This window comes from Entelurus aequoreus, linkage group LG15 (assembly GCF_033978785.1).
Source record: "Entelurus aequoreus isolate RoL-2023_Sb linkage group LG15, RoL_Eaeq_v1.1, whole genome shotgun sequence".
NCBI lineage: Eukaryota > Metazoa > Chordata > Actinopteri > Syngnathiformes > Syngnathidae > Entelurus > Entelurus aequoreus.
This window is the reverse complement of record NC_084745.1, coordinates 37,809,079-37,822,717: the sequence shown is the minus strand read 5'-3', so window position 1 is coordinate 37,822,717 and position 13,639 is coordinate 37,809,079. Positions and strand designations below refer to the sequence as shown.

General features: G+C 44.5%; 1 protein-coding gene across 2 annotated transcripts in view; it reads right to left on the bottom strand.

Annotated features, from left to right (window-relative positions):
* Positions 1-13,639, bottom strand: part of LOC133630124 (protein disulfide-isomerase TMX3-like) — a 124,171-nt gene that overhangs the window by 73,872 nt on the left and 36,660 nt on the right. For both annotated transcript variants that reach the window (XM_062021465.1, XM_062021464.1), the window contains exons 14-15: positions 3,482-3,611; positions 231-299 (exon numbers count right to left, since the gene is read on the bottom strand). In XM_062021465.1, the coding sequence (XP_061877449.1) occupies positions 231-299; positions 3,482-3,611 (199 nt within the window). The remainder of the gene's footprint in view (positions 1-230; positions 300-3,481; positions 3,612-13,639) is intronic.

Genomic DNA, 13,639 nt, shown 5'->3' with positions numbered 1-13,639 from the left:
ATTTGTGAATTTATCTCAGCAGTTCAATTAAAAGTGTGAAACTCAGTGATTCATGACACAGTAAAACATTTAAAAAGAAAATTTCTTAATTTTCTTCTTATCAGCAAATGATTAGCAAAAGCCTTTAATAGAAATGCAGCCGGATATTATTATTTTATTAAAGCCATTTAAGGTAATTTAATAGTTAAAGCTTTAACTTACTAAAAGAGCAAGAAATGAGCTGATCTTACCATAACAGTGGATCTGGCGTCAAACGCCACTCGTTTGATCCTCTGAATGAAGCCGTCACCTCCTTGTGCCTGCAGGGAGACATAACTTTAATGGAGTCACCGTGGAGGAAATAGCTTATATGCTGATTTCACACCGGCGCCGCTCGCCATCAGCGATTTGTCGCAATTACTTGAGGACAACGCCATAATCCGTAAAGAAGGACATTTTCAGTGCGTTTATAAAGAACAGGCGGTGGTGCGTTAACGTTGAGGTGCTCTTTAAAGCTTTAAAGGCTCACTGATTGAAAAACTTCACATGAGCAAACTGTCCCACTCGCCAAGACGGCCAATTAGTGACTTTGTGGGCGAGGTAGTCAAGAACTTCACAAAGGATTTGTTTATCCTGTGCAAGTTTGCTGTCTTTGTGTAATTGCATCAGATTCTCAGAAGCCAAGATGAAAAAAAACAGACAGAATACCCTCTATGCTTTGAGAAGAAGAAAAAAAACACTCCATGACTGTCATGAAACCTGCAAATGAGGCACCACCGCCTGTCAGTTTGCTCCTCCGGCGGCAGGCTCATGCTTCAGACATGGCTAACTACGCCGCCCGCGCTCAGGCGTTTCATCCTTCTGGATGACGAAGCAGCGGGACTTATTTTAGCTTGCTGGCAGTGCGCCTGTATATGCGCTTACTGAGTCCACATTATTGGGTATTCCTACACACACACCCAAATCAGAGCCAATACTCAAATGTATCAAGAAAAATTTTACAAAGCATCTGCAAATGTCGGTTACTAATCACCACGACGTATCCCACCAGACATCCTAATAATTGAAAGTTAATTTAAAGACTTATGAGATAGGCTCCAGCGCCCCCCGCGACCCCGAAGGGAATAAGCGGTAGGAAATGGATGGATGGATGGATGGATTTGGTGTGCTGGAAATACTGCAGCAGGGGTCGACAACTTTAAGCATACACAGAGCCATTTAAGCCCATTTCGCACCAAATAAAACCCACCCAGAGCCGCAAACTCTGTTTGATCCATAAAATGACGATAACACCACTTATAGTTTCATTACACTCATGCTATAGCATTCATGAAATCAAACACTAGACAGAAAACGACTCACCAAGTATTTTTGCTCTAATCAGCTTTATGCAGGAGTTCCGAAACTGCTCTTTCTCCTGTCATTTTCAGCTGGATATTTTTTTGTTCTAGAAATGTCTTTGAGCATTTGATTTTTTATTGTTTGCTATCTTCTCCCCACATATTAAGCACAGTGGTGAACCAAACTAATCAACAGTGAAAGCAAATTAATCTGTCCATGACACATTAAAAGTTCTATTTTCATCAGAAATGTTTTCTCTTTTTTGATTGCTAGCTCACCTGGGGGGTTGACCGCTAAAAACAATACCATTGCTTTGTAGCAAAAGATGATGCATAGGGGGTGTGATGTACATTTCGATTGACAAAACAACCATTACATTAAAATAAAATAACTAAATAAAACAAGATAAATAAAAACTAAATAGCTATTATTTATTGACATTTTGCTAGCTAGAGAGGAGGCATGAAAAAGCCATATGCGGCTCCAGAGCATTCTCATTTGTAATAACCGGCTCGTTCTACAGTAGGTGGCGGGAGTGTGACGGGAGTAATCCATTCTGCCTCTAGATTACTCTACCAATGCACCCACAAACCGCCAACAATACTTTATTTACATTTCGTGACTTGACTATTGACCAAAAATTGTTATTATAAGCGCTAACACAGATTAAAAAAAATTGCTGCGCTGTGATCACAGAGTGCTAACTTGCTTGTGCTGACCGGATGAAAGTTAATTCTAGATTATGAATCATAGATAGATAGATAGTAATTTATTGATTCCTTCAGGAGAGTTACCTCAGGAAAATGTAAATTCCAGCAGCAGTGTACAGAATTGAGATCGAATTTATAAAGTAAAAAGTAAATAGTGGGGGTATAAATGGAAATAAAATAGAAAATATAACAATAAGAATAAATATAAAAAGCAACAATAAGAAAAAAAATATAACAGTAAAAATAAGAATATAACAAGAGAAACTAAGCAGTAGTGACCATGTTATGAAAATGTATTGCACTGTTAATTGCACTGTTTGTTGTTGCAGATCATGCCTCTCACCTGGATAGTAGAATGTTCTGGCCATAAACCGAGAAGTTGGTCATTTGTGACATTCAACTTAGACCCAGAAATGGCGAGAAAGACACAGACGCTCATTTGCGTCGCCGGCTTTTTTTTAACCTTTTGTGAGGATTATGGTTAATTCTTCATCTAAACAGGAAGATATGAACATCCCATCAGTCGGCATCCTATTGAGAGCAGACATACTGTAAATGATTATTTTCATTACGTTGGTTGTCTCTCATGAAGTCTGTCATGATTAGTGGTGGTGGTGTTGTTGAAGATTAAAACGAACGTTGTGATGCATCTGTGAAAATAATACGTAGCCATATGCCTAAAATGAGCAACATACGTAAAGATTACTGTTATTATGAATGTACCTGTTACTAAATGACATATATACATACATATATACTTACAGTATGTATATAAAACCTTGATGGAGGTGTTTGGATTATTTTAAGAGTGCTTTATAGGCGGAAGAGCGCAACTCACATTGGCTCCATTGTTAGCTGACTTTTACTGTATTTACGTTTATTTACGAATTAGAATGCATGAAAAAAGAAAGTGTTCTTGTCTCACATAATGATTGTTAATGATAGGCAACATTCCCCCCAACGAAAGTGCAGTTTCCCTTTAGGTTGCATCATTGCAAGCGGAAGGCCTTCATTGGGATTGGCTGGCAACCTTGCTGACACTAAGACTGTCCAGGCCTTCAACTGCAGTGTGAGGTTTCCAGTGTTTACCCGTCGGGACGTCTGTTTGTTATCGCGCAGAGGAGAGGGCCTCTGCTTGTTTGGCTTATGGTTTGGTACATGTAGCGACAATAGCTTCCTGAGCGGCACGCGGATTACAATGCAGAGCGGTGTACTAATCTTGTTGTTTGACTTGGAATTATTTGGGGATAATCTATTCAGAAAGGATGGCGATGTGAAATCTACACATGCAAAAAGAAGATTGCAACAACTACCTATTAGAAATGCGAGGCAAAATGCTTGATTAATCAGACTACTGGTGTGATTACGGTGGTAAGTACAAGAGGGAGGCAGACGCTGAGCCGAATGCATAAACACCAAGAAGTGTGAAGAGAGGAGAGGGGAATTCAGACCTGTGCAGAACCGTTCAGAACGCTGCTGATGAACTGGACCAGCTGCTCCACGGTCTCTGTGGGCTGGCTTGGCAGGAAGTACTGCTCGTTGGATGTGTTGAGGATGATAACCGAGGGCACCGTCACCTCGCTGAAGGGGGACAAAGACAAAAAAAAACATCTTTAATCCGCTCAACACCTCGGACTGCCATCATCAAAAGGCTTCATTTGGTAGGAACAACTTGTGGCGTTCCAAGAACAAATTGCCACACAATGCCGTGATAAACATAGCCTTTGTACTCTGCTGCACTTTTCTCATGGGAATTATTTCAGAGAGAGTTCTTTATTGGTGCGGGAAACAGACAAAGCAGCTGGAATTCTCCTCAATGTTGCAAACAGATTGCAAGCAACTCAAAGTTTCAAGGCTTCAAAATTTTTATTATTACAGGAAGACACTGCATGCCCACTAAAGACCATTTTCATCAATCAGTACAGTTTGCTTTATTCAAAGGTCTATGCATTACAACTGAACCCAACCACAGGTTGACAAAGATGTCCTCTATTGACCCATCATGTGTGTAGTGTGTGGCCTTCCTGTTCTTTGTTGAATTGACTTTACACTATGTCACCACGCTATCATATCACACTATTTACATAGGTGACGTAGCTATCGCCATCCCACATACATTACTGAATGGCAAGATTGACAACAGATGAATAAACCAATAAATGGCCTGGATCAATTATAATTGTTATGTAAACAGTCCTCTTCATCATGCTGTTCACATTTTTGTCATATGAGACCAACACAATGCCTAAAAAAGTAATTGCCATGCTTCAGACAGGATGTTCTCAGAGGGAAGTGGCCACTGAGCTTAAAGTGTCATTAGCATGTTGCATTATTAGAATTGCCAACCTTGCAGACATTGTAATCAATTTTCAGTTTTAATCTCTACACTAGGGTTATTTTGATACCAACACACAAAAATTACATCGCTAACTTTTTTTTAGTAACATTAGTACAAAAGACTGCACAACACGTGTGAGCACTGAGTCAAAATGACCCAGCTTTTCCCCTATATTTACTAATTGCAAATATGGCCCTTCTGGTTCGCCCTCGCCATAAACAATAATGCAACTGTGACCGTATGCATCGTACGCGTCAACACACACCTACTACACACCTGACTTGCCAGAATAGACATAGCAGAAGGGAGCCGTTTTTCAACTTTATCAAGGTACGCATTAAAAGTGAAACGAGATAAAGAAGTGAAAGAGTGGAGAGTCTTACTTCATGCTAATCAAGTACAAGCGGCCATGAAAAACAAAGCATTTGCTGCACGAGTGTGAGCGGAGTACCACCTCCGCAAGCCTAAGAAGTGTGCTTTACATGTGCAGAAAAAAAATACTCAACCTTTTTCGTTTTGTATGAGTGCTAAGAAGACAAAGCTTAGGAACACTTGGCCTTCCTGGTGAAATACGAAAACCAGTGGTATTCAAAATGTGGCCTTTTAATGGACCAGTGATAGACAATAGAAAAAAAGAACAAAAAAAAGGCATAACCTATTGAAAAAAGGCTGAAATGTTGGTACTGGTAAAAAAAAGATGTATATATGCCTAAAATATGTGTTTTAGCCTAATTCATTACTATATCAAAAAACTTTAAGAACAATATTGTTTGTTATGATGTACTGGGAGGCTGTATGTTGCTGCTGTCTTTTTAGAATGTAAAAAGGTAGACTATTGTTATTTATAGGGATGATGTTCGTTAAGAAATTATCGAGTTTGAGCCCATTATCGAATCCTCTTATCGAACCGATTCCTTTTCGAATCTCTTATCGAATCCAGATGGGTTGTTGTGTGCGCACTGAGTTCCAAAAGCCAAAGATGTTGTATGACTGGGCCGGCACACTGTTTATATGGAGGAAAAGCGGACGTGACTGAGGACAGCATGCGGCCGTTATAGGGTGAAGGTTTCATGTGAGAGAGGACGCTGAACACACGGCCTCAGTGAGCATATAGTGCTGCTATGTGCGTTGTAAATAAAAAATTGCCGACAAACACATCACCAACATAGACGAGGTGCCGCTCACTTTCGACATCCCGGTGAAGCACACTGGAGAAGAAGGGGACCAGCACGGTAGCGAATCGATACGCACAACGGATTTTACTGTTGTGCTAGCTTGCTATGCTAATGGACAACGAGACTGATTTTGAAAATGACGAGAGGGAATCTGGCGTGTTTGATGGAGAACTTGCCCAGCTGTTCATTTCAGAAACAGAAGATGAGGACTTTGATGGATTTGTGGATGAGGATTGATCAAAAAATAATGTGAGTACATTGATAAATACTTCAATAAAGTACAACCGAACTCAGCTTTGCTCCTGCTGCCTTTTTAAAACAGCGTCCATGCATGCTAGCATATGTTTTAAGATACCGTCTATCATAATATTTTATTAGAGCGTATCAAAACACGTATTGGTATGTCAGACTTAGCTTTGTCTTGGTTTAACTCTTATCTTACTGACAGGATGCAGTGCGTCTTCCATAACAATGTGACATTGGACTATGTTAAGGTAACGTGTGGAGTTCCCCAGGGTTCGGTTCTTGGCCCTGCACTCTTTAGTATTTACATGCTGCTGCGAGGTGACATCATACGAAAATACGGTGTTAGCTTTCACTGTTATGCTGATGACACCCAACTCTACATGCCTCTAAAGCTGACCAACACGCCGGATTGTAGTCAGCTGGAGGCGTGTCTTAATGAAATTAAACAATGGATGTCCGCTAACTTTTTGCAACTCAACTCTAAGAAAACGGGAATGCTGATTATCGGTCCTGCTAGACACCGACACCTATTTATTAATACCACCTTAACATTTGACAACCAAACAATTACACAAGGCGACTCGGTAAAGAATCTGGGTATTATCTTCGACCCAACTCTCTCGTTTGAGTCACACATTAAGAGTGTTACTAAAACGGCATTCTTTAATCTCCGTAATATCGCTAAAATTCGTTCCATTTTGTCCACTAGCGACGCTGAGATCATTATTCATGCGTTCGTTACGTCTCGTCTCGTCTCGATTACTGTAACGTATTATTTTCGGGTCTCCCTATGTCTAGCATTAAAAGATTACAGTTGGTACAAAATGCGGCTGCTAGACTTTTGACAAAAACAAGAAAGTTTGATCATATTACGCCTATACTGGCTCGCCTGCACTGGCTTCCTGTGCACTTAAGATGTGACTTTAAGGTTTTACTACTTACGTATAAAATACTACACGGTCTAGTTCCATCCTATCTTGGTGACTGTATTGTACCATATGTCCCGGCAAGAAATCTGCGTTCAAAGAACTCCGGCTTATTAGTGATTCCCAGAGCCCCAAAAAAGTCTGCGGGCTATAGAGCGTTTTCTATTTGGGCTCCAGTACTCTGGAATGCCCTCCCGGTAACAGTTAGAGATGCTACCTCAGTAAAAGCATTTAAGTCCCATCTTAAAACTCATTTGTATACTCTAGCCTTTAAATAGACCCTCTTTTTAGACCAGTTGGTCTGCCGTTTCTTTTCTTTTCTGCCCTCCTCTCCCTTGTGGAAGGGGGGGCACAGGTTCGATGGCCACAGATGAAGCGCTGGCTGTCCAAAGTCGGGACCCGGGGTGAACCGCTCGTCAGTGCATCGGTTGGGGACGTCTCTGCGCTGCTGACCTGTCTTCGATCGGGATGGTCTCCTGCTGGCCCCACTATGGACTGGACTCTCACTACTATGTTAGATCCACTATGGACTGGACTCTCACAATATTATGCTAGATCCACTCGACGTCCATTGCACCGGTCGCCCAGGGGGGCGGTCCCCACATCTGCGGCCCCCTCCAAGGTTTCTCATTGTCCCATTGGGTTGAGTATTTCCTTGCTCTGATGTGGGATCTGAGCTGAGGATGTCGTTGTGGCTTGTGCAGCCCTTTGAGACACTTGTGATTTAGGGCTATATAAGTAAACATTGATTGATTGATTGAAGATAGTGTATGTTTAAACATGCCTGCGCCCAAAAATACGCTGTGCCTTATTCATGCGTTAAATACAGAAATAGCACCCGTAACTGACACGGCGCCTTTTAATACGGTGCACCCTATGGTCGCGAAAATACGGTATAGTGGCTTCGATAACGGGAACCGGTTCTCAAAAAGGGATTTGAATCCATGGAAACGGTTCTTTTCTTATTAAACAATCGGGAGAACTGGTTTCGAATATCATCCCTAGTTATTTATGAGCATATTTATCAGCACAGTATTGTTTGTTTTGATAAATGCCACGGCTGTTCATTTTGAATATATACCGTAGCTATCTCTTGGCAGCTGGTACTGCAATTTAAATTCTGTGCACAAATATGTGATAGGAGAGTGATCTTAAAATATTTGACACTTTGAAACACTTTTCAATAAACTACTGAATTTTAAAGTACATGGGTTCAGTTCTTTTTTTTCCCTGGAATTAAAAATCATGAAATTTACAGTGGTCTCAAAAATCATGAAATTTACAAGTATCCATATCAAATACTGAAATTCTGGTATCATGACCACCCTACCCTACACTGCACCAAAATAAACTGTAGTGCTATATACTGTAGGTAGACAAGGTTTAAGATGCAGACATACCCTCAGTACACTTTCAAATCAGCAGAGGAAATACACAATTTCGCAAGATGAAAAGGTCATGCATTGCAAACAAGCGATTCCTCTTTCTCACAGTGCGCCCGATGCCGCAGCCGAGCTCAGATAACACATCCACGCACCCCCGCTTCACTTACTCCATCATACCATTGTGCGTCCCCGCAGTGATACTTTAACCGGTAAAAAAATACACATGCATGCGCACGCATCCATCATTGCCCCTGCCGACTCGCACAAAGTCATCAAGGACTCGCCGCACTGACCAGCTGAGGTCTGCAGTCCACGCAAGCACACACAAGCCCAAACTGCAAATGTGCATTCCACTTGATGTGTTGCCTACTCCAACAGATGGGCCCCATTTCAATAACTGTGAATTAGCCTCTTCACCTCACTTAAAGAGGAAAACAACAAACAGTCATACACCGTCAATTGTAATTAGTCACACAGTCTAACGGTAAAAAACCTTCCTGGCAGGGAACCTACAACAATTCCACCATTTTCTCAAACTATTGTCACCAAATATGAGAAACATGTCATCAGGGCAGAATCATTAATATAACTCTGCTCTTGCATCTCATTATTGTGCAAGTGCACCAACTATATTGAGATCAATTCTGATGTCATATAAATGCTAATTACAGCAACGGTCCCAGGAGATGGGTTTTTTTAATGACCTGAAAAGTGACGGAATCAAAATTCAAAACGCGGTGAAAAATAAGCACATACTGTTTTTGTAAATTTGGGTATGGTTTAAATAATGTACGGTATGGTTTAGATCAGTGGTTCTCAAACTTCTTGTTTTTTTACTAACTACCACCTCGTAAAAAACTTCACGACTACCACAATAATCACCAACATGAAAATACAATAACTAGGGCTGTGAATCTTTGGGTGTCCCACGATTTGATTCAATATCGATTCTTGGGGTCATGATTTGATTCAAAATCGATTTTTTTTTTTCAATTCAACGCGATTCTTGATTCAAAAACAATATTTTCCCGATTCGAAACGATTCTCTATTCATTCAATACATAGGATTTCAGCAGCATCTACCCCAGTCTGCTGACATGCAAGCAGAGTAGTAGATTTTTGTAAAAAGCTTTTATAATTGTAAAGGACAATGTTTTATCAACTGATTGCAATAATGTATATTAGTTTTAACTATTAAATGAACCAAAAATATATATATTTGTGAAAATATTGGACACAGAGTGTTGTCAAGCTTATGAGATGCGATGCAAGTGTAAGCCACTGCGAAACTATTGTTCTTTTTTTTAATTTTTATAAATGTCTAATGATAATGTCAATGAGGGATTTTTAATCACTGCTATGCTGAAATTGTAACTAATATTGATACTTCCATCCATCCATCCATTTTCTACCGCTTATTCCCTTTCGGTCGCGGGGGGCGCTGGAGCCTATCTCAGCTACAATCGGGCGGAAGGCGGGGTACACCCTGGACAAGTCGCCACCTTATCACAAGGCCAACATAGATAGACAGACAACATTCACACTTACATTCACACACTAGGGCCACTTTAGTGTTGCCAATCAACCTATCCCCAGGTGCATGTGTTTTGGAAGTGGGAGGAAGCCGGAGTACCCGGAGGGAACCCACGCAGTCACGGTGAGAACATGCAAACTCCACACAGAAAGATCCAGAGCCCAGGATTGAACCAAGGACTACTCAGGACCTTCGTATTGTGAGGCAGACGCACTAACCCCTCTTCCACCGTGCTGCCAAATATTGATACTGTTGTTGATAATATTCATTTTTGTTTCACTACTTTTGGTTTGTTCTGTGGCGTGTTTGTGTCTCCTCTCAATTGCTCTGTTTATTGCAGTTCTGAGTGTTGCTGGGTCAGGTATGGTTTTGGAATTGGATTGCATTGTTATGGTATTGCTGTGTATTGTTTTGTTGGATTAATAAAAAAAAAAAATAATAATAATAAATGTAAAAAAAAAATTTAAATAAAAAAATAAAAATCGATTTTTTAAAAATGAGAATCGATTTTTCACTTTTCACTTACCCGGTGAAGCGGGAGTAGGCGAGCCCCCAGCATAGGTATGTGGGCTTGTATTAAGCCTCAGGGAGTTGAACGCCCCTGCCTTACATAGTTCCGGGTCACCCTTGGGCAAGGTGTAGCACCCGAATGCCCCCCCCATCAGGGTTACGATACCCCCCATGAACTACACTAAAAGAGGATGCGTTACCCGGCCCGGAGGAAGCCCGGGGCCCTCCTCCGGAGCTAGGCCCGGAGGTAGGGCTCGTCAGGGAGCGCCTAGTGGCCGGGCTTGCCACGGAGCCCGGCCGGGCACAGCCCGAAGAAGCTACGTGGACACACCATCTTCTCTGCTACGTGGGCCCACCACCCGCGGTCGGAACCAGTGGGGTCGGGTGCGCTGCCAAGTGGATGGCAGGGAAAGTGGAGGCTCCGGACGGACCAATTCGGGGCAGCAGAGGCTGACTTTCGGGACGTGGAACGTCTCTACGCTGGTGGGGAAGGAGCCTGAGCTGGTGCGAGAGGTGGAGCGCTACCAGTTGGATCTGGTGGGGTTTACCTCTACGCATAGCAAGGGCTCTGAAACCACACTCCTGGACAAGGGATGGACCTTGTTCACTTCTGGAGTTGCTCAGGGTGTGAGGGCACAGGCGGGTGTGGGGATACTCACGAGTCCCCGGCTGAGTGCCTGTACGTTGGAGTTCACCCCAGTGGACAAGAGGGTCGCCTCCCTTCGCCTTAGGGTTGGAGGGGGGAAACTCTGACTGTTGTTTGTGCATACGCACCAAACAGGAGTTCAGAGTATTCAGCCTTCTTGGATACCTTGCATGGGGTCCTGTATGGGGCGCCGGCAGGGGATTCCATAGTCTTGCTGGGGGACTTCAACGCGCACGTGGGCAATGACAGTGATACTTGGACTGGCGTGATTGGGAGGAACGGCCTCCCTGATCTGAACCTGAGTGGTGGATTGTTATTGGACTTCTGTGCTAGTCACGGACTTGCGATAACAAACACCATGTTCAAGCATAAGGATGCTCATAGGTGTACCTGGTACCAGAGCACCCTAGGCCAAAGATCAATGATCGATTTTGTAATCGTATCAGCTGATCTGAGGCCGTATGTTTTAGACACTCGGGTGAAGAGAGGGGCTGAACTGTCAACTGATCACCATCTGGTGGTGAGTTGGGTTAGATGGCGGGGGAAACCTCTGGACAGACCTGGCAAACCCAAGCGTGTAGTGCGGGTGAACTGGGAACGTTTGGAGGAGTCCTCTGTCCGGGAAGGACTTCAACTCCCACCTCCAGCGGGACTTCTCTGCCATCCCTGTGGAGGTTGGGGACATTGAACAGGAATGGGCAATGTTCAAAGCCTCTATTGCTAAAGCTGCAGCTGCGAGCTGTGGCCAGAAGGTCTTAGGTGCCTCAAGGGGCGGTAACCCTCGAACACCCTGGTGGACAGTGGTGGTCAGGGAAGCCGTCCGACTGAAGAAGTTATCCCGGCTCCGGAGGCAGTTGCAAGGTACCGACGGGCCCGAAGGGCAGCGGCCGTGGCTGTGGGCGAGGCTAAGCAGAGGGTGTGGGAGCAGTTCGGGGAATCCATGGAGAAGGACTATCGGGCGGCACCAAAGCTGTTCTGGAAGACCATACGGCACCTCAGGAGGGGGAAGCAGGGAACCATCCAAGCTGTGTACGGCAAGGATGGGACTTTGCTGACTTCAAGTGAGGAAGTCGTAGGGCGTTGGAAAGAGCACTTTGAGGAACTCCTGAACCCAAATACATCAGACACACCCTCCCTGATAGGAGCAGGGCCTGAGGATGATGGGGGATCGACGTCGATCTCTCGGAGTGAAGTCACTGAGGTAGTTAGACAACTCCACAGTGGCAAAGCTCCGGGGGTTGACGAGATCCGTCCAGAAATGCTGAAGGCTCTGGGTGTTGATGGGCTGTCTTGGTTGATACGCCTTTTTAACATTGCGTGGAAGTCTGGGACAGTGCCGAGGGAGTGGCAGACTGGGGTGGTGGTTCCCCTTTTCAAAAAGGGGGACCAGAGGGTGTGTGCTAATTACAGGGGTATAACACTACTCAGCCTCCCTGGGAAAGTTTACGCCAAGATACTGGAAAGGAGGGTCCGGCCGATAGTCGAACCTCAGATTCAAGAGGAGCAATGTGGATTCCGTCCTGGGCGTGGAACAACTGACCAACTCTTTACGCTTGCGGGAATCCTGGAGAGGGCCTGGGAGTATGCCTATCCAGTCTACATGTGTTTTGTGGATTTGGAGAAGGCGTATGACCGCATCCCTCGGGAGATCTTGTGGGAGGTGCTGAGGGAGTACGGAGTGAGGGGAACCCTGCTGAGGGCCATCCAATCTCTGTACAACCAAAGCGAGAGTTGTGTCCGGGTGCTTGGATGTAAGTCGGATCCGTTTCCAGTGGGGGTTGGTCTCCGCCAGGGCTGCGCTCTGTCACCTATCCTGTTTGTGATTTTCATGGACAGGATTTCTAGGCGGAGTCGTGGCCATGGCGGAGAGGGTATACGTCTCGGGGGGCTAAAGGTTGCGTCACTGCTGTTTGCAGATGATGTGGTCCTGATGGCACCTTCGGTTCGTGACCTTCAGCTCTCACTGGATCGGTTCGCTGCCGAGTGTTCAGCGGCTGGAATGAGGATCAGCATCTCCAAATCTGAGGCCATGGTTCTCAGCAGGAAACCGATGGTTTGTACAGTCCGGGTAGGGGACAGGACTCTGTCCCAGGTGGAGGAGTTTAAGTATCTTGGGGTCTTGTTCACGAGTGAGGGAAAGATGGAGAAGGAAATCAGCCGGAGAATCGGAGCAGCTGGGGCAGTATTGCAGTCTCTCTGCCGCACTGTTGTGACGAAACGGGAGCTGAGCCAGAAGGCAAAGCTCTCGGTCTACCGAGCTATCTACATTCCTACTCTCACCTATGGTCATGAAGTGTGGGTAATGACCGAAAGAATAAGATCGCGGATACAAGCGGCCGAAATGAGTTTCCTCAGAAGGGTGGCTGGCATCTCCCTTAGAGATAGGGTGAGAAGTGCAGTCACCCGAGAGAGACTCGGAGTAGAGCCGCTGCTCCTTCGCTTGGAAAGGAGCCAGCTTAGGTGGTTCGGGTATCTCGTGCGGATGCCTCACGAGCGTCTCCCTAGGGAGGTCCTTGTTGCACGTCCCACTGGGAGGAGGCCCCGCGGCAGGCCAAGGACCAGATGGGGGGATTACATCTCCTCTCTGGCCTGGGAACGCTTCGGGATTCCCCAGGAGGAAGTCGCAAATGTTGTTCTGGAGAGGGAAGTCTGGGGGTCTTTGCTGGAGCTGTTGTCCCCGCGACCCGATTCCGGATAAGCGGTTGAAGATGGATGGAGAATCGATTCTGAATCGCACAACGTGAGAATCGCGATTCGAATTCGAATCGATTTTTTCTCACACCCCTAACAATAACGTAGTAGGCCTACATATTCATTAAAAACTAGGCAGAGGGTTTATTTAACAAATA